Genomic DNA, 20,956 nt, shown 5'->3' on the forward strand with positions numbered 1-20,956 from the left:
TGGAGAGCATAGTCTTTAACAGTGAAACACACTCGTGTAATTAAGGTAAATGGAGGTGTCATTTAAAGCGTATTGTCGTGCTACTTATGGATGATGACGTTGGCTTTTCATGTGGTTGCAGGTTGACTAAGCTGCAGATCCTGGAGCTGAGGGAGAACCAGTTGAAGATGTTGCCAAAGTAAGTAAACGCTCCGTCCTCTCTCGACCTCTGCACTGTGTCCTCGCCCCGTACCTCGACGGTGGCATCGAGTTGCACGGCGTTGCATAAGAGCCTCTCTGGGCTGCGGCAGGTTTTATAATCCTCCGCTGAGACGCCGTGAGGGTTATCCTCCATTTGAGAAGGTCACCGAGCCGCAGGGGGACTGGATGTCCTCACAGCCGCCGGAGGAAGCTGCTTTCTCTTCTGGCCCCTCCACTGGGGAGCAGACATCTGATGTTGGCATTCAGTTATTTTATTCACAAGTAGTACGGTTTAATAATTCTAGATATTTGCTTATTTAGGTTAGATGTCCTGATATATTAGGATAGCGTTTTCTTTTGATAGTTTTTAGTTTAATTAGTTGTTGTTGTTGTCCAGGTAAACTTAGTCTTTTGGTTTGATCATTTGTTTATTAATTGAGTAACGCTGTGGGCACCTGGGTTACCTGTAGGAGTAGGCAGGTGCAGGACCAGCATGCACCTGGGTTACCTGTAGGAGTAGGCAGGTGCAGGACCAGCATGCACCTGGGTTACCTGTAGGAGTAGGCAGGTGCAGGACCAGCATGCACCTGGGTTACCTGTAGGAGTAGGCAGGTGCAGGACCAGCATGCACCTGGGTTACATGTAGGAGTAGGCAGGTGCAGGACCAGCATGCACCTGGGTTACCTGTAGGAGTAGGCAGGTGCAGGACCAGCATGCACCTGGGTTACCTGTAGGAGTAGGCAGGTGCAGGACCAGCATGCACCTGGGTTACCTGTAGGAGTAGGCAGGTGCAGGACCAGCATGCACCTGGGTTACATGTAGGAGTAGGCAGGTGCATTATGAGGTTATTTTCGTTTGCTTGTTTTGTTTCGCCAAATAAATTATGAGAAAAGGGGAATTCCTGTATAAAAAGCTGCATTGTTTTTGGATGCGTGAACCACAAACATTTTTATTTATGTTTAGTTTTTTCACTCATCGGACAAATGGCCACTACACTTGCCGCATCCTTTCCATTTTCTTTCCAAAACTGTATTTTTTTGTAGTTTTTTGCCGAGTTTCCCTTCCTCCTTCCCTGTCTCCGTTCTTTCCCCTGACCGGCTGCCAGCTGCTGCACACAGAGTGCAGCCCGGCCGCTCGCCGTGTTTACGTGACGGAGGCCAGACCTGTTAAAGGCTGGAGCCCGGACAAAGGAAAGGGACTAATGATCGGGAACGTTGCCAGGGCGACGCGCAAGCATCGCAGGAGATGTAAACCAATGTGTGCGGCCTCTCGTTCTCTCACCAGTGCATGAACCAAAATGGTTCTCCGCGTTTCAGAGAACGCTGTTGTGTTCCTCACAACTCATAAGTGTGTTTTATTCATTCTCACACCTTTCAGCTCAAGGTGAGCTTCAGGGGTCTCGGGTGTTCTTGCCAACTTTTGATGCAAGAATGTGACAAAGCTGGCTAAGTGCATCAACATGATGTGTTCATATTGCACCAAGTATTAGAAAAATCACCAGGCCTCCTTTTTTAAATCACATTTATAATGTGCAGCGCCCGTCTGGCGTTCTTTACGAGCAGCGGCGTAGAAAGAAAACAGACTCCGGGCCTCTGCTCTCCGTCCCCGTGCTGAGCCTCACTTGTGTTTTTAGGTAAAACACACAGCGCATCCCTGTTGTGAGAGGATCTTTCTGTCTGTTCCCAAACAGAACTCTTGTTCATCTCCATTTCATCTCCAGTCACATCCAGTCTTCTGTGTTTTTTTTGTGCGATTCGCTCTCAGGAAGCGTCGGATCTGAAGCGGCTCATTGTGACTGGTCTCGGCCTCCAGGTGGATTATGTGCACCGCGAGAATCTGTCTTCATCGTGCAAGAGTTACGCAACAGGAACTATTGACCCGAGTGTGTTTTTATGAATAGTTCAGTCCCATGAAGGACTCAAACTACGCACATCTTTAACTGCCAGCTTCGTCAGTGTGCGCTTAATAAAAGAAGTCGTGTATATTCTCTGCTGCTGCCCTTAAAGGCGTCTCGTCACCATGACATAAACCTTCTTCATATAAGAACACGTCTCTGTCCCTGCATGTAATAAAGTGCAGAAGCGGTTGAACGGTCCTGGTTTGTATCGGCTTGTTTACAGCAGAGAATGTGAGCCTGTGACCTGAATGTGGGGAGAAAGCTCCGCAGCGTCACGTTTTCCATTATTTAAAGCAGATTTCTGTCACGCCGGAGCCGCTTTTGAAGGTATTTATTTTTCTCATAACGAGAAGAGCAAAAAAGGCCCCGGAAAACACAACCTGCGAAATTTGACAGATTTCCTTCCTCTGAAGCGCGTGACCCAGTCTGCTTGTGATGCTTGAAGCTCTCACCTCCCGCCTGTCCTCTCGTCCACAGGAGCATGCAGAAGCTCACGCAGCTGGAGAGGCTGGACCTGGGGAGCAACGAGTTCACTGAAGTGGTGAGTACCTGTCAGTCGAAGCCCAGGGGGTTTGCTACCCTTTAGTGTGTGTGGCGGTGACCTCGCCTCCTCCTCCCTCGGTCCCTACTCCCTTCCCTCTTTTCATCTTTTGAAATCGAAGCCCTGCTTTTGCTCGTTATCGCCGGAGGACGGCCTTCATTAATACGTAATAATCACATTTGAATGAATAACTGGCCGTGTGATTTATTTTGAGCTTGTTTACGAGTTAAGCTCTTCATCCTGTCACACATACACACACATATACACACATGCATATACACACATGCATACATCATTTCACCTCCTTTCTCCTCTGCGCCTGCAGCCTGAGGTGCTGGAGCAGCTGACTGGAATCAAGGAGCTGTGGATCGACGGCAACAGACTGACGTTCCTACCCGGGGTATAAATCCACAGTCGACCCCTGACACGTATTTTGAGAGGCTGCCGATCCCCAGAACGTCATCTCGTTCCTCAACCTCTGCGTCCGCTTGAATCTGCATCAAAATAAACTGCAGTCGGCTTGCATCAGACTCTGAACACACAGCCGAGAAGGAGCCGCAGTTTGAACTCTATGCAGACTTTTTAAGGGCTGCGCATTACAGAAGTCTGCAGCGGTGAAGTCATCCTTCCCCTTGAACATAACTCGTGTATAATGATGTTTTCATAGTCAGAATGTGTTGCGTAAGATTCATTTTTCACCCAAAACGACCAGCTTGTTTGTAACTGGGTCATAATTAAAACATTATTCCGTCTGCCAGCATTTCAACAGCACCAGATAATCACAGCCTGGCTCTTTTTTTATATATGCAGCGACGACGTCTGTCGGGAATAGAAACCGAAACCGTTTCTACAAAATGTGTGTTTTTACTAAATGTAATAATTCAACCGACTGAGATAATAACCGCTAAGTTCCATGACCTCACTGCTGAGGATGGTTTTAATCCACTGTTTCTATGTTCAACCAACACAACGGCCTAATCCCTGGATAAGAAGATATCAGGGACAAGTCTGTATTCATTGTGTGTCCCTTTTTATTTTTTTTTATTAATCCAGATGCTGGGCATGCTAAAACAGCTGGTGTACCTGGATGTGTCCAAGAACAACCTGGAGATGGTGGACGAGCAGATCTGCGGCTGTGAGAGTCTGCAGGACCTGCTGCTGTCCAACAACGCCCTCACACAGCTGCCCGGCTCCATCGGTAACACACACACACACACACACACACACACACAGCTCCCGTCGATGCTTTTCCCATCCCGTACGCATTCCTGTGTTCTGCAGACATCTGATTCCCTTGGATTGTGATTTTCATAGCACGATAAATGCAACGCTGCAATAACTGCTTTTCACAGTGAGGAAGATGTTGCATTTTTAAACAAATACTTCTCAAAACTATGCTGCAGCTATGTGTTATGAAACGTATGAAGATGCAGTAGGGATCTTAAATCAAATGAATCGCTATAAATGGATGATTATTACAACCGATTTACCCTCTAAAGGACATGTATGTGTTCATTAAATTGATGTAAAGTAATGAAAGCAGTAGCCAGCTGGTATCATAAGAAGAAAGATTTAAAACAAACTTATTTTCCCACATTTGTTGTCCTGTATTAAAAGATCCACAGTCAGCTAAATAATTTAAAGCGCGTTGTTGTATCTCAGTACAACGTCTTGCATCTTTCTTTTTTGCATTCATGCATGAATGTGCATCGGGAAAAAGTAAATGCAACTTAAATCCCACTGTGACTCGAGCAAACTGGCTCCTGCATTCACACAGATATCCACTTCATAGGATGTAATGCTGACCCTTTTTTTAAATGACTTGCTTCCTTTCACCGTGTTCATGTGTGAGCGCCATGCTCATTAAACCGAGGATGCGCCGTGCAGTCGGGGTTGATTCCCACTAAACTGATTACAATAAATCCAATTAACCGATGTGATGGAGCAGCGAGTTATGATCAATAACTCCGAGCCGTTTGATGCGTCTCTCTGATCGTCTCCTCCTCTCTCGACAGGCTCGCTGAAGAAGCTGACGGCACTGAAAGTGGACGAGAACCAGCTGATGTACCTGCCGGACTCCGTGGGAGGGTGAGTGCAGCGGCTTTAAGCCCTCAGATCAGTGGATTATGCTTCTGTTTTCATCTGCCGTCTCCTGATCGCATAAACAACGTCTGTCTGGATGAATCAGAGAGAGATATATAGATATGTAGATATAGATATATATCTATATTATCCCATTACACATAATGTGTTCCGATGCTGATGATGATGAGTAACTCGATTTACGGCCACGATTATGAAGAATGGATGATAATAATTGAATATCGACCGTCCTGGTTTCGTGGCTCGAGGCTCGCGTCGGCCAGATGAGCCTCCGATGCGCCGCTGACCGACTCAGCCGGACGGAGGCCTGCAGCCGGCAGGTAGAACCCGGCTAAGTGCATCAACATGATGTGTTCATATTGCACCAAGTATTAGAAAAATCACCAGGCCTCCTTTTTTAAATCACATTTATAATGTGCTGCTGGACGTCCCGCCGCGTTCCGACCACGAAGATTACGTGATAACGGCCACATTGTTGCAGCGTTTGAGTTCCGGTTCTTCCTCCATTGTTCGTATCCATATGCGGAACGTTTCTCCTCGTGTAATTTGACACAGATTACGCAACAAAGCCTATGGTTTATGGTAATCCTATGCATTTGAAGCGAGCTGATTTTTATTTCCTTTTCTACTTAACTGGTTTTATTCCGTCCGCTGTCGCTGCACCGTGCCGTTTGTCCGTGTTTTTTGAGTTTTTGATTTGTTTCACAGTCGCTCTCTGACTTGTTTTGCATTCATCTGAATCCCCAAACTGCTTTTTGCATTTGTTCTTCGTGCAGAAAGCTCCAGCTGCTCGGCACTTCTGTGTGAGCGCGGTCGTTCACTTTGAAATGTTGCTGCTTTTAGATTCTGTCCCTTGGGGTTTTTACGGGTGTTGTGTATGTCTCGCCGCGTTTCGCTCCAACTATGACACCTTGTTGCAATGGTTGGAGCGAATAAGAGTTAATCTTGCTTCTCGTTTGAAAGACATTTAAAGACCGTTTCCATCGTCGTTTAGTCATTCCTCGGCTTTGATCATTTGACGGTTTGGGGATAAACAATAAAAAAAAAAAGCATTTTAACAGAGCAGTTTAGGAAACATCTGGTTTGACGGTATATTTAAGTCTCCTGTCACAGAATTAAAGGGACATTCCACCTATTTGTATTCAGTTTACTCGTCATATTAAGAGCTACTCAGCCTGTGAAAACAGTTACAAACCGGGGATGTGGAGCCTGGAGAAACGATGCTCTTGAGTGGCATTATGGAAAATGTCGGGTGCACAAACACCGAGAGATCACAAGCAAATCCACCTTTCCCAGGCTCTAAGTACGGAGCACGTCTGAACCGCTCGGCCTCCCGTGAGGAGCGACCGGCGGCGACAGCCGTGGGAACAAACCGGCGGCCCGTCGGCTGCTTGGAATTTAAGGTCGGGAGGTCTTGGATTCCAACGCCGGGACTTTGGTCTTGTCTCGTGGTATCCGCTGTACATACGGTAAAAGCGCCACATGATGAGCGTCCTCCCTCCTCCCCGTCAGACTGAGCGCTCTGGACGAGCTGGACTGCAGCTTCAACGAGATCGAGGCGCTGCCCTCCTCCATCGGCCACTGCGGCAGCATCCGCACCTTCGCCGCGGACCACAACTTCCTCACCGTGCTGCCCACCGAGGTGAGTGATCGCGTCGCTCGCGTTGAACGGTCCGCTGGCGTCGGTCGGCTCACGGCTCTCGGTCTCTGCCGCTTCACAGATGGGCAACTGGAAGAACGCGACGGTGCTGTTCCTCCACTCCAACAAGCTGGAGTCTTTGCCCGAGGAGATGGGAGACATGCAGAAGCTCAAGGTCATCAACCTCAGCAACAACAAGTGAGTCCAGACCGACGGGTTTCACTCATTAGGGTTGAGTAAAGTTATGGTGTTTTTCGTCATATATTTTTTAATTAGTGCAACCTAGAAAAAGATTAAAAATGAAATCATGCTCTGGCTCTTTGCTCTGTTTATTATCATTGGAACTTAAATCTGTTTTGAAGACGTCATTTTAATTGACAAATCAATTATTCAATAATATATATAGGTGCTATATATATATTTATATACATTCTATTTCTTTTGTATATATATATATATATATATATATATATATACTTTTATATTTATTATATTTTTTTAGATGTATAAAAAAAAGATATATATATATATTCTATTTTATTTAATATATATATATATATATATATATATATATATATATATATATATATATATATATATATATATATATATATATATTTGTGTTTATATAAAAAGCATCCTTAACATGGCCTGTTATGGATGCTTTTATTTATGTGTGTGTGTATATATACAATAAATAATATATATATATATATATATATATATATATATTATTTATTGTATATATATTTTGGGATGCTGAGGCCGGATGGTTTTAATCGGGGGTTCCACTCCTGCTTTTTGCCAAATACACTGAATAACTTTGATCACGACCCAAAAACACCGACATGAGCAAAACTTTGCTGCTCCTCTCACACAACATTTACCTTCTTTTTAGATAATGAATTACAGGTGATGCTCCAGGTTTTAGTCCCTGTGCTTTTCCTCTGCAGGTTGAGGAATCTTCCCTACAGTTTCACTAAACTCAACCAGATGACTGCAATGTGGCTGTCTGAAAACCAGGTTCGTTTATTATTCACACGCTTTATTTATTCAGACGCATAACGGGGTTTCCCAAAAGGTGTGACTGAGTTCAGGGCCGTCAGACGTGTGGCGGGTTCTAGATCTCGGGGCTGTAAGTGAACCCACCGGCAGGAAAACGCATCCAACATTTAGAGAACCGCTTCAGGACATTGGATCTGATCATGCCAAATGGCAGCGCCGCGTGGAGACGGATCCCAAACGAACGCCAGGAAACGCTACAGGACTTCTTCAACGCCAGACTAGTTTATGACAGCGATCTGAGAGACGGAGAGAGAGACGGAGAGAGAGACGGAGAGAGAGAGAGGGAGAGAGAGAGAGAGAGAGAGAGGTGTCACGGTTACCGGACAAGTCGTGTTGCTGAAGCTCGGACGTCCGCCTCGGGGAAGTTGACCCCGACAGAACAAGATAAGCGTCGGAGGAGGAAACGCTCCAGCCGGCTCTGCTCGGGGGTCAGGAAGTGTCTTTGAGGCTCAGAGGAGTCAATGAACCTGCACCCGTCCTCCACTGTGACCCTCAGCTCCTCCACTTTTCTTTCCTTTTCTTTCTTTGTCACAAAATATCCTGTTTGTTTGCTTTCTTTCATTTTTGTCTTTGTCTCTTGTCCATAAATGTAAAGCGTCTTTGAGTATCTTGAAAAGCGCTATATAAATTATTATTATTAATGCATGATGTGGAGACGCTGCAGGAGGATCGACCCAGAGTTTTATTATTTATTACTGTCGCCGCATTCGGGAAAAAATCAATTCATCAATTACTCGTTCATTTTCTCATCCTCGCTGGACTCTTTCGATTCGGTTCAATGCCTTTTCCACATAGACATGTTTCAATAAGAGCTATGTCATTATGTTTTGTGAATTGTGTTCTTCCAAATGTTTCCAACATTTCTGTCCGTTTCATTTGGCATCGTGTCGTAAATTTACTCTTTAATCGAGTTTTAAGCCACATTTTGTAGGACTTTGTAGCTCTTTGTTGTTTTTAACTTCATATTTTAACCACCTGGAGGATTTTTCCTCATCGCATGTCTGGACAAAAACAAGCGCAGCAAATGTAAGCGACAGTTTTGCTGAACAGCTTCAGAGAAACGCAGCTTTCTCTGAAGCTTCCGAGCTCCCGAGCAAAACGCTTTTTACCTTTCTGGCGGGACAAACTCTCCAACGGTGTTTAAAAACATTTCTACGACTCCCTTTCTCGTCGGTTCTAAGCAGACTAACGCACAACACTTCCATGGTTGATGAACGGGTCGGACTCGGTCCTCAACAGGAAGCTCCAGACTCCCTGGACACGTGAACGCGGCTCAGTGGACCAAGAGGTTTTACCTCCAGGCTCCCAAGACAACATTCCTGTAGACATGAGCCTTTTATTGATGTCTTTGTGGATCTAAATTCCAGTTTTCCCCGGCTGTGTTGGCTTGTAAAACACTCTGTGACACTGAAGCCGCTCCATGTGTATAAATACCAGCAAAGGAATACGCATGTCTTGTCATCGGGGTGCAGCACCTGTTGTGTTGGCGGCACAGAAGTGAAGCGGCACCGAGGCTGAAACCAGCTTCCTCAATGAGCGGTTGGCAGGAAGAGGCACCCAGAGGTGCTCGAGGTTGTTTTAGAGGAGACTAGAGGAAGAAACTCGGCCGTAAAGAACTGGGGAAGCAGTGGTGCGTCGCCAGTATCGACGCTGCAGAAGGTTTCTTCCTCTTGGGGGATTTACAGGGATGTCTTAGGGGATTTACAATCTGTACACATGAGGCAAATGTATGTTTGTGATTTTGGGCTGTACAAAATAAACGGACTCAAACAGAACCGGTTCACCTCTTGCCGTGCCAGAGCCCTGTGAGCCCGGTGTGGCTTCAGATGGAACGCACTCAAAAGCTTCTTCTTTGTCTCCCGCAGTCGAAGCCCCTGATCCCTCTGCAGAAGGAGGAGGACCCGGAGACGCACAAAACCGTGCTGACCAACTACATGTTCCCCCAGCAGACCCGGGCGGAGGAGTGTGAGTACCGCTTCAATCTGCAGGGAGCTGGGGCGACCAGGCGAGCTTCACTCGTACGACTAATATGGTCACAAAGGATCAAGCATTGACATTGAAAGTTTGTCTGTGCCCAGAATGCAGCTTGAGGGGTTTTGCTAAGAATGGAAGTCCTCCAAAAACTGCGTTGAGTAAAGGAAATGTATTTTATATAAATGTTTTAACTCCGTCTCTTCGACGGCCTGCAAGGATTCCTGCATTCATATTTCATGAGGGACCTCGTTACCCGAGACGAAAAGCTGCAGAAACACACACTGGTCCTCCTCTTCTCGTGCAGCATCTGTTAAGTCTGGCTCAGGTCCTCCAGACGGCCTCTGATGACCCGGTAGCATCTCCGCTTCACAGTAATTAGCGGTTCGAGCTCCACAAACTAAATGGTAGCGAGTCAGCTGCTGGAGTTTGTTTTGTGTGTGTGTGACAGCGCACCGCAAGAAAATGTCGTCACACAAGTTCCTGTCTGTCTGCTTCATGCCGTTTCCCATCATCTACAACACAGTTTCCACTTCTCTGCTGAGCGTTTCTCTAAAGGAGCTTTGCTTGTTTCCTCGTGTCTTCCTGAGGGCCGGAATACGTCTGGTCTGTTCTCTACTGTTGTAGGTCGTTCAGAGCAGCTGCTTCCTATGCACTTTATTATAATATTATATATATATAATTGTTTTAGTCATCGGTCGACTTCTAATGTAAATGTAAATGCGAAACGCACTGATTCACACCTTGAATCTTAAAAGCTTCAATTCATATAATACCAAAATAACTTTAGTTCTAAACATTTTTACAGTAATGTTTAGCAATCCTTTGGGCTCATGATGACGGTAACGGGCAAATCCTGCAAGAATGTAAACAGGTTTTACTCGTTATAGTCACAGATCCAAGAAGCGTGAATTCTATCTAATGTATGACTGTGCTCTTATTGTTTTTATTTATTTTTATCTGTTTTTTTATTATTGCATAGTTTTTAGGACATTGTGACTGTTGTGTAAAGGGACTTTGAGTAAAAAGAAAAGCGCTACATAAATGAATTATTTATTTCTGGAATGGTTTCTGTTGGATGAAGGGGTTAAACTCCTGAACTGCAAGTTCCTCCACATCTCCTTCAGTTTACTGGCACGCAGGCTTTGCGCCACCTTGTGGTCAAAGTCAGACGTGTATGAATTAAAAACAAGACTAACAAATCTGCTTATTGTCCAGACATCCCGAGCTCCGACTCCGAGAGCTTCAACCCGGCTCTGTGGGAGGAGCAGCGCAAGCAGCGAGCTCAGGTGGCCTTCGAGTGCGACGAAGACAAGGACGAGCGGGAGGCGCCCCCGAGGGTGGGTGTCACGCGGGTGTCACACGGGTGTCACGCGGTGGCGTGTTTCACCAAACTGTAAAAGCATCGTGCGACCGCAAAGATAGTTTGTCAGTGAGGTGTTGTGGGTCTCTGTCCCGTTGCAGGAGGGGAACCTGAAGCGTTACCCGACCCCGTACCCGGACGAGCTGAAGAACATGGTGAAGACGGCCCAGTCCGTGGCTCACCGGCTGAAGGAGGACGAGTCGAGCGACGAGTCGGGGAAGGAGGCGCGGCCTGTTGAGAGGAACCACATCGGCGTGCAGGACGTGGGCGTTAAGGTCCGAATATTGATTCCTCTGTAGTTCCTCTTCAACATGAACCTTTTTGTTGGATAAATAACCCCCGTGCCGTCTCTGTGCAGGTCATAGAGGCTCCCTATCCCAACGGCTCGGCGTCAGACATGGAGTCCCAGATATCCACCACCACGTTTGCCCAAAACCCGTCGGCGACCGAGCCGAAGGACACGTCGGACTCTTCCAGCGCTCAGAAGGTCCAGCCTTCAGGAGGCTGTGTGATGAACCACGAGGACACGCTGGTGACTCTCTCGTCCGCACACGGTCACGCCACACGCAAGCAACGAGCACATGGGGAGGAAATGTGTTTGTTTTTGTCTTCAGGATTCTGACGAGCTGTCTGACGAAGAGGACGAGATGAAGATCGCAGAGATGAGACCCCCTCTCATCGAGATCTCCATCAACCAGCCCAAAGTCGTGACTTTGAGTAAAGACAAAAAAGGTATTTTAGGTTTTTATTGAGTGACGGAAATGTCAATATTTGAAGTGACGATGTTCACAGTCATGGAGTTTTAAAATGGTTGTTTCCAGGCCTGGAAAAGTCCGTGAAAAAAATAAACTCACAAAAGTTTAGTAAAAGTCATGTAAATGTGTTATATTCATGTCTTCATTTACATTGAGTTTGAAATAATGAATATGCTTTTAAAAGAAAGACGCTCAAAATATAAGCAGGCATACATACAGGCATCTATATAAATGTTTATTATTTTAATCAAACTATTGTCTCATTCATTTGAGTCATTTAAGGTTTACTGTATGCTTTGTATTCTCATTGTTAGTTTAAATACTACATTTACTCACTTTTTACTGTTTACACCCAGACTTCATTAAATGTTTGTCATGACATTTGGTGGAAAATCGTGGAAATTTGGTTAAAAGTCATGAAAATTTAGTTTAAAATCATGGAAAAGTCATGAATGCATTTTGTGATTGACAGACGACGCCGACTCCCTGCTGGACGACACCGTTGCCAACAGCAACCAGAACAACAGCAACTGTTCGTCTCCGTCCCGCATGTCCGACTCGGTGTCTCTGACCACCGACAGCAGCCAGGACAACTCTCTGTGCACGCCGGAGCGAGAGGCCAAGATGCCCTTCCTCCCGAAGAGCCGGTGGGTATCGTTCCTGTTGTCTTCGTCCCGGAGCGTCTTCCTCGTGTTGTCGCTTCGCCCGCCTCACGCGCCGCCATCTTTGTTTTCAGGCAAGAGGACGAGAACATGAACCGGCCGAAAGACTCCGCCCCTCTCCTCCACAACGGCAACGGCTCGGAGACGTCCCTCCAGACTGCGCCGGATAAAATGGGCGACTACGACCTGTCCCTGGAAGCCCGGCTGGCGTTCATGGAGAAGCGGTTCAACAACGGCGTGGGCGAGTCCTACACCAAGTGGGACCAGATCAACATGAACGTGTCCAAGCCGCCGACCGACAACATGCAGCTGGACGAGGTGGACCGGGCCAAGAACGGCGCGGTGACCCCGGACCCGGACGGCAAGCGGGTTTTCGGCAACGACAACGCGGAGGAGCGCTTCCTGAACGGGAACCGGCGGGTGGGCGTGGCCTCCACGGGCGTGACGGCGAGCAGCGACATGTCTCTGTCCCGCAGCACGGAGGAGCTGTCTCCGGAGAAGCGGTGCGTCCCGCAGCAGGTGATGAAGTCTCACAGCGTCGGCAACATGGAGGCGGGAGGCCTGAAGCTGTACTCCTTCGACGGGGACGACGGCGTCCACGGCTGCTACGACATGGCGGGCGCCGGCGGCCCCGGGGCCCAGGGCCAGAGCATCGTCCGGAGCAAGTCCGCCAGCCAGTTGGTCAACGACCCGACGCTCCAGATCTACCCCGGCTCCTCCGCGTCTTCCTCGGACCTGCTCTCCTCCGCCAAGCCCCCCGCCAGCAGTGCCAGGTACCCCGTCTCCTCCAGCATGGCCATGGGCCTCCCTCCTCCCCAGTACAACATCCAGTACGCCAGCAGCGGGGTCCCCAAAGAGGGCCTCTGGAGCCAGAGGACCCCCGTGCCCCCGGAGCACCAAGGGTACCTCCCTCCTCCTCCTCCTCCTCACTCACTCGCCAACACCAACTACTCCAACCGCAATCAAGCGCCTCCGTACCCTCTGCAGCCCCAGCAGAGGGGCCCTCCTCCCATGGCGGCCCCCGGGGACATGTGGACTAAGGAGAGGCTGCATTCTGCCGGGGGCCAGCCTCGAAGCAGCACTCTGCAGCGGCAGAGCAGCTCGGCCTCCACGGCCTCCGTCGCCTCCATGGGCGACCCGAGGCGCATGCAGCTGCCCGACGGGGACTACATGACGTACCGGGACATCCACACCCTCGCCAGGGGCCCGCTGGCCATGAGCCACGCCATGCAGAGGCCCCTGTCGGCTCGCACTTACAGCATCGACGTGCCCGGGGCCTCCCGGACTCTCAGCTCCAGGCCGCCGCCCCACGATCTCCCAGAGAGGACCATGTCCGTCAGCGACTTCAACTACCAGCAGAGCAGCCCGAGCAAGAGGCCCCACGGCCGGGTGAAGTCCGAGCACTCGCTGCTGGACGGGCCCGGCCAGGTGCCGGGGCCCGGCGGGGCGGGACGGGTGCCGGCGGATTGGAGGGACCAGGTGATGCGGCACATCGAGGCCAAGAAAATGGAAAAGGTACGAAAATAAATATATATATTGAATAGTTAGATGATGCTATTTCAGGGAGGATTTTTTTTTTTGTAAAGATGAACCTATGGCGCGTAGATCACATCATTACATAGTTTCATATAAAGTCCTGAACTTGCCCATAGCCCTGCATATTGTTCTGGTTTTGTTTGGTCAAACTTTGAGTCATAAGCCTCCAGAAAAATACAACGCATTAATATTAAATCAAATGCAGGTAAGTATTGATTAGGTCCAATAACAAAAAGGTCAAAATCAGCTTCAATTTGGTTAAAAGGAGAAGTTAATGAGATGTTTAGGATACATAAAACTGTTTCTACAGCAGTAAAACGACTTTATTTTATCACTGGAATACACGTAGTGTTATGACCTAGATCCTGGATCAGAGATGACTTCTAGGAAACTATGACGACATCATTACTGCAGCGTCAGGAAGAGGAGAAAGAGACTTTGGGAAAGACAGATTTGAGAAGAGATTCGTTGGCCGCAGAGTTAAAAAATGAAATAAATCCAGATATTTTTTACCCAAACCTGTCGACGGATATTTAGGTGAAGTCCACGTGCGCGCACTAACCCGTCCGTCTGCACATTGTGTATTCACTGCATGCGTGTGTGTTTATGCTGTAAACCTTTTTGTTGTCTCTCTATGTCGTCATGGCTCATTTTGGTGGATTGCATGGCCGCCTCCTCCGTTCAGAACGCGCTGTCTCGCTCCTATAATCCCACTAGCGCGCCGCTGAGCCGCGCTCACTACGGCAGCTGTAGGGACATGCATGCCAGCCAAGGCTCCCTGGTCTTTAGCGCCAGGGACGGACCTCCCTACGGAGCGCTGGGCCTCTGTGTGAGTACTCGGGGAACCCGGGAGCTCGGATAACTGTCTTGTTTCCTTGGAAGACTGACCCCTGACCCTCAGAAGCTTTCACTTGTCTTGCATAAGCAAGTGAACGTGCGATGGCTCTCCTCACGGCCGCAGATGTGACCGTCTCCTCTGAGAGGAGCCAATGGACGGAGTAGCTCCTCCCCTTTCTGTGATGCAGTTTGACTGGTTTAAAAAGGGACGACTTGTTTTGTACTGTCGTCCACTTTTTGGGGAAGAATTTGAGAAGATGTCTAAATTGCTACAAAGTTGTAGCTTTATTTAGAAAACTACCACATCTCATTGGCTACGTAATGAAGATGTTTCTTCCTTAATTTGACTCCAAGTAATACAAAAATATACACAATAAGTGATATGTAATATGATGTATGGTACAAATCAGCCCTTTTTATACCTGCCAGGTGCTTTAACATCATCACCATGGTCCCTCCTTCTTAACTGCACTCTTAAACCTTTATTTTGCGTCATTCATCGTCTTCACTTCTCTTTGGGGTGTGTGTGTGTGTGTGTGTGTGTGGGTGTGGAAAAAACTGTGTTTACAAAAGGTAAGTGGTTGCAGGTGTTAAGAAAGTAGATATTAGAAACTGATCAGGAGGGAAAAAGGACTTTATGCATCTTATTATTTAAACAAGCCCTCAAAACTCACCTCTTCCAGCTCTTCTTCACCTGCTAACCTGCACCTGTCCTCCTCTATGACTCACACACTTTCCTCCACTATGACTCGCACACTTTCCTCCTCTATGACTCGCACACTTTACTCCTCTATGACTCGCACACTTTACTCCTCTATGACTCGCACACTTTCCTCCACTATGACTCGCACACTTTGACTCGCACACTTTCCTCCACTATGACTCGCACACTTTGACTCGCACACTTTCCTCCTCTATGACTCGCACACTTTCCTCCTCTATGACTCGCACACTTTCCTCCACTATGACTCGCACACTTTGACTCGCACACTTTACTCCTCTATGACTCGCACACTTTACTCCTCTATGACTCGCACACTTTCCTCCTCTATGACTCGCACACTTTCCTCCTCTATGACTCGCACACTTTCCTCCTCTATGACTCACAGCTTCTCCAGTTTTCTTTTTGTTACCAAAAATGTTCTGTTTGTCTTTCCATTTGTGTTTGTTCCGTTTGTCTCTGTCTCTTGTCCCCAATGTAAAGCGTCTTTGTGTACTCAGAAAAGCGCTATAAAAGTTTGAATTATTGTTATTATTATTATTATTATTATTATTATTATTATCATTTAAGATTCACTTCATATGCAGCAAGCTTACAGAAAAGCCCAGTTTTAATCCGATGTGTCCCTCCACCTGAAGCCTCATACCACGACCGGACATGAACCATGTTCCTGTCAGTGTCCCATTGGCTGTTTTCTCTATTAATAATATTATTAATATTACCCTTTGTTGTGAATGAGCTTCAGTGGAGGTTTTAACGTTAATGACCATCACCTGCTCCGTTCACAGGATGACGTGTTTCCACAAGCGCAGCAGAGCTACACCATGGATCACCACAGAAAAGTAGGTCTGACACGCAGTGATGATGAAGTCGTCCAGTTACACATTTAATAAACAAATCTACAGTAGCTCCCTCCTGCCTTCTGCTCCCAGGTGCCTTTGATGAACGGGCAGATGGCTCCTGCTCGTCCTCAGGTGAGCCAGGCGCCGATGGCCCGCCACCCTTCCAGAGAGCAGCTCATCGACTACCTGATGCTCAAAGTCTCCCATCAGCCCCCGGGGCCCCCAGGGGCCCCACGCGCCCCGCAGGACACGCTGCCGCAAGAGGTGCTAAGAGGCATATTCTGCATTGGCTTGGCTGAAGTTTGACTCAAAGAATAATTTGACATTTTGGGGGGGAAACGTTTATTTACTCCGTTTTTAAATATGACGCTACAGCCGGGCGCTAGTTAGCTTAGCATGTAAACTGGAAACCAGAGGAACCAACACCCACGTCATTTAAAGTGAATTACTGAGCTTTCTGAGGGTTTGTGAACTTCTTCCAGAGCCAGGCTAACGATCCCCCTTGTTTCCAGTGACTATGCTAAGCTAAGCTAAGCCCTTCATATTTAACGGACAAATATGAAAATGGCACGAGTCTTATGATCTTATTTAACGATGCCGTTAAGGAAGAGTCTGATCTCCGGGTTCATTCCCCAGACGTTTGTGCCAGTGAACAGAATAAAAACCTGGCTGCAACCTCCTGCTGAGGATTCTCAAGCCTGGTGTTGGGACGTTGTGTAATTACCAGCGAGCCACTGTGAATGAGTGTCTAATGAAAGTGTGTGTGTGTGTGTGTGTGTGTGTGTGTGTTTCAGATCCGTGTGAAGGTGGAGAAGAATCCCGAGCTGGGCTTCAGTATATCGGGAGGAGTGGGCGGCCGGGGGAATCCCTTTCGCCCGGATGACAACGTAAGTTATGCTTTTCACAGTAGCACCCTTAAAGGGATAGTTCGGATAGTTCAGATTGTTGGAGAAACACCAGCATGTGCTGTGTTTTTAAAGGATTAGTTCACCAAAAGTCGCACAATACCATAAACAAACTCCCCTGTGGACCAGCATCATCCGTCTTCTGCAAGGTCAAGAAATGAAATGAGTTTATGTGTAATTAATGAGGTATTCCTCTAATATATATATATATATATATATATATGTATATATCTCACACGTATGATTTCAGGGTATATTTGTGACGAGGGTTCAACCTGAGGGACCGGCGTCTATGATCCTTCAGCCTGGAGATAAGATCCTACAGGTACCAGCTGCAACATCACCAAGATAATAAGCGCGTCAACTAAATTAAGTCGATTAAAAGTTATTGGTTGTTGTCTCTTCTCCCAGGTCAATGGATACAGCTTCGTGAACATGGACCACCTGCACGCCGTGTCCCTGCTGAAGACGTTTCCCAACACGGTGGACATGCTCATCGTCAGAGAAGCGGCAGCGTAGACTCACCGAAGCCCGAAAGGCAGACGACGCTCACGGCAGGCGGAACGGAGGAAATATACGTTGACTCTCATATTTTTATACGCAGAGGAGACTTGACCTGTCGGGACTATTTATAGTAGAGATCTTCATCGCCTTGGGGGAGAAACCACTGAATGTAGTGGATGAGAGACGGAGGCAACGCTCTGCAGGTGCGAGTCCTCAGAAGGCCGTCACTGTGGTTTATATATATTTTTATACAAAAGAAGCTGAAGATACGAGCTGCTCTGATGCAAGTAGTGACTGTGGTCTCTGTACAGATCATCTGCTTTTTATTTTCAACCCTTTTTTCTCTCGTCCAAAACTCATAAATGAGGTTTTATTTCTGCGGATTGACCACTCGGGGACAGGGCTCCTGCTCCTGGCGTCCAGTTTGCCTTTTTCTTTTCTTCTTCTTTGTTTCCTCACACGTCTAATTTAAGATGTTGAAACCATTTCCTGATCGCCCTGTGATCTCGTGAGGAGGACAATGTTATGTGCGTTTGGGGCGTGGAGACGAATGTAGATCAAGGGAGGAGGTTTAGATGTTTGAGGAGAGATATTTTAATTTTGTTTGTATTTCTCCTCTTGCAAGACGGAAGAGTTGAGAGGAGGAAATCCGCTCGCCGCCAGAAGCATTCACGGCCTGAAGAAACGCACTCGGCTCGGATCGTTTCACGAGGCGGGAAAAGGAGAAGGAAATGTAAATGTCGTGGGGAACGGCCGAGAAGAGTCTCGTGCGTTTGCTCGGCCTTCATCTGGCAGACAATGTTTAGCTTAAACGTTTAGTGAAATGCGTGTGAGGCTGAGCAGTGAGAGCGGGAACGATCCTTCTTTCTTTCTTTTTTGCCCGAAAGTCCCACCCCGAAAGAAAATGTCAGATCGATTCCCTTTTCTTTTTTTAAGCGGAGAAAGGTTTGGCGGTCGTGCTAGTTAACCAAAGCGGGTTTGGGAATTGTGGACGGAAGAGAAAAAGCAGGAGACGAGTTTGTGTTTGTTTTTAAGGGCTTCGTCTTTCAGGCCATCGGGGAGACGAGCGATCGCTTTGGTTTCAACATCTGTCCGTTTTATTCACATGGGAGAAGACCACAGTTTGCCTTTTTGTGTCTGTACAAATGATTTCTCATGCTTTTTATCATCACTATGGAGACGTTTCTCAGTCTTTTAGTTCGGAAGTCTTTGCTGTACAGAGTAGAGTCGGGAGAAGCAAGTTGTCAAGTGCCATAGACCTTGAGCTGTTTGAACGGGGAGGACCTTTGACCCCAGAACCAGAGCAATATCCACACCAGAGGAGTCCATGCGCAGCGTCTAACGGCTTAAAAGCAATATTTAAAGCCTTTATTTTCATTCATAAAACAAAACATTAGACAGCATTTTTTTAACACAATCTTCTAAAAAAAAAATCACAGATTTTACATGATTTTTATATTGTGAAAATAATCTTTTTTTGTTTTTAATGAAATAGCACTGGATATATATATATATATATATATATATATATATATATATATATATATATATATATATATATATATATATATATATATATATATATATATACGCCAAGTGCTTAAAAAAAAAAAAGATTTCTCTGCATTGTGTAAAAGTGAATGTTTGTGTCACTTTGCCCCCGAGAGCTTTTTAGATAATAGACCATAACTCCAGATGTTTTATTTGTGCAAAAAAAATAATAATTTAAAATAAATAATCCAGTCAAAGCTGCATATCTCAGAACATTCCTATTGTCTGTCAAAGAAGGAAAACAATCAGTTTTTAAAGGAAACGTCGCGTCACGCCTCTGTTAATATTCATTTACTCGTCAATAAGTCAACAGTAGAAGTGATCAGATTAATAAGTAACGCCCCCTGGACTCAACATGCATTCATAACCACTGAATTGTTTGTAAAATGTATAATTTAGTCGTTACGATCGACCCGTATTTTATTCTCGTGGCACTGTCTAACCAAAATAAAAACACTGTGTGGTAATTAACACAATTTAATTATCCCTTTTTAATAGAAATATAGTTGTACTGTTTTAAGTGACGCTGTACCCTTTTAAATTTTTAAAATAAAAAAAAAATAGGTACATTTTATTCACAGGCCAATGACATATTTAATAATGTGCATTTCCCCAAAATTTCTCACAGAAAGTAGTATTTTAACGCGGATGAGTTGTTTGTATTATTTGTAATAATTTTGTTGACTTTGTGAGATTAGGGGAGGAACATTTCTGCGGTAACGGTCACTTTATTATATTCATAACAAGAAGAAAACCCGTGCAGTCGGATGAAAGCCGTCCTCTTCATCATGTGGGTCGCTTTCTTCTCCTCTTTATTTATTTAGCAGTCTTCTGTGGGTTTTAGACCGTACTAATCAATTTGTAAATACTCTTAAAAAAACAAACAAATTTGAGAAAAGAATTAATAACGGCATTAGTGACTTGCGATTGTAAAACCAGCAATAAATTGCAATGCAGAGGCACTCGTTTTAATGTATAGCTAGTATTTCTAAGGTTGCTCTGGAAACGGCCGCAGTGAGGTGATGATGATGGTGATGATGATGATGATGGTGATGATGATATGCATTTATCCAACATTCCAGATTTTTGTACATAATTTACCTGTTTCTGAAGTAACCTGTGGAAAATAAACTAATGCTCTTTAGCAAAACATCCTTCTGTCGTCATTTCATTCTCTGGGCTTTATTGCTTTCTTTCTTTTTAAACCAGTGCAGGTAATGAAGTACACGCAGTACACGCAGTACACACAGTACACGCAGTACACGCAGTAGACGCACTACACGCAGTACACGCACTACACACAGTACACGCAGTACACGCACTACACACAGTACACACAGTACACGCAGTCCACGCAGTCCACGGTGTACAGACCAAAGGGACAGTGCCCCTGCAGGTGTATTCAGGCTGCATTGTTTCCAGTATGAGAAAACCGACGGTTTGGTTCACATCCCTTCTCAGGAGCATCAGCAGGGGGTCCAGCCCAAAAACTATGAATATAAATGTTTTCCTCTTTGTATTATAGAAGAAAATATAAGATGAATGCAGCTTTAAAGTTAATTACTGAGCTTTAGAGATGCTACGAGGTGGCTTTTGTGAACTTTGTCCAGAGCCAGGCTAACAATCCCCCTTGTTTCCAGTGACTATGCTAAGCTAAGCTAAGCATTATTAATCGTCACGTTTTTTCAGCTCACTTCAACAGTTTGTTCTCCACACATGTTTTACAGCGATCTGGTCTCCATAAAGCATGCATGCACGTGTGTGTGTGTGAGATATATATTTCATATAGTAAACTATGTGCAGTAAATAGTTTGGACTTAAATAAATCTGTGATGACACGTCACACCAGCTGGACCCAGACTGTTGAACCAAGAATGAATTACA

General features: G+C 46.1%; 1 protein-coding gene across 1 annotated transcript in view; it reads left to right on the forward strand.

The window, feature by feature from the left end:
* The window catches only part of erbin (erbb2 interacting protein), a 36,142-nt gene extending 17,129 nt beyond the window's left edge, over positions 1–19,013 (forward strand). The window contains exons 6-26 of the mRNA XM_079235555.1: positions 122–178; positions 2,555–2,618; positions 2,944–3,018; positions 3,672–3,816; positions 4,634–4,706; positions 6,234–6,363; positions 6,443–6,558; positions 7,314–7,383; positions 9,291–9,390; positions 10,615–10,736; positions 10,861–11,034; positions 11,118–11,291; positions 11,374–11,491; positions 11,987–12,161; positions 12,251–13,691; positions 14,398–14,541; positions 16,059–16,112; positions 16,203–16,376; positions 16,907–16,999; positions 17,268–17,342; positions 17,429–19,013. Of these exons, the coding sequence (XP_079091681.1) occupies positions 122–178; positions 2,555–2,618; positions 2,944–3,018; positions 3,672–3,816; positions 4,634–4,706; positions 6,234–6,363; positions 6,443–6,558; positions 7,314–7,383; positions 9,291–9,390; positions 10,615–10,736; positions 10,861–11,034; positions 11,118–11,291; positions 11,374–11,491; positions 11,987–12,161; positions 12,251–13,691; positions 14,398–14,541; positions 16,059–16,112; positions 16,203–16,376; positions 16,907–16,999; positions 17,268–17,342; positions 17,429–17,536 (3,682 nt within the window). The 3' untranslated portion in view covers positions 17,537–19,013. The remainder of the gene's footprint in view (positions 1–121; positions 179–2,554; positions 2,619–2,943; positions 3,019–3,671; positions 3,817–4,633; positions 4,707–6,233; positions 6,364–6,442; positions 6,559–7,313; positions 7,384–9,290; positions 9,391–10,614; positions 10,737–10,860; positions 11,035–11,117; positions 11,292–11,373; positions 11,492–11,986; positions 12,162–12,250; positions 13,692–14,397; positions 14,542–16,058; positions 16,113–16,202; positions 16,377–16,906; positions 17,000–17,267; positions 17,343–17,428) is intronic.
* Positions 19,014–20,956: the final 1,943 nt, after the last annotated feature.

The sequence above is a fragment of the Taurulus bubalis genome, assembly GCF_910589615.1.
Source record: "Taurulus bubalis genome assembly, chromosome: 19".
NCBI classification, from domain to species: domain Eukaryota; kingdom Metazoa; phylum Chordata; class Actinopteri; order Perciformes; family Cottidae; genus Taurulus; species Taurulus bubalis.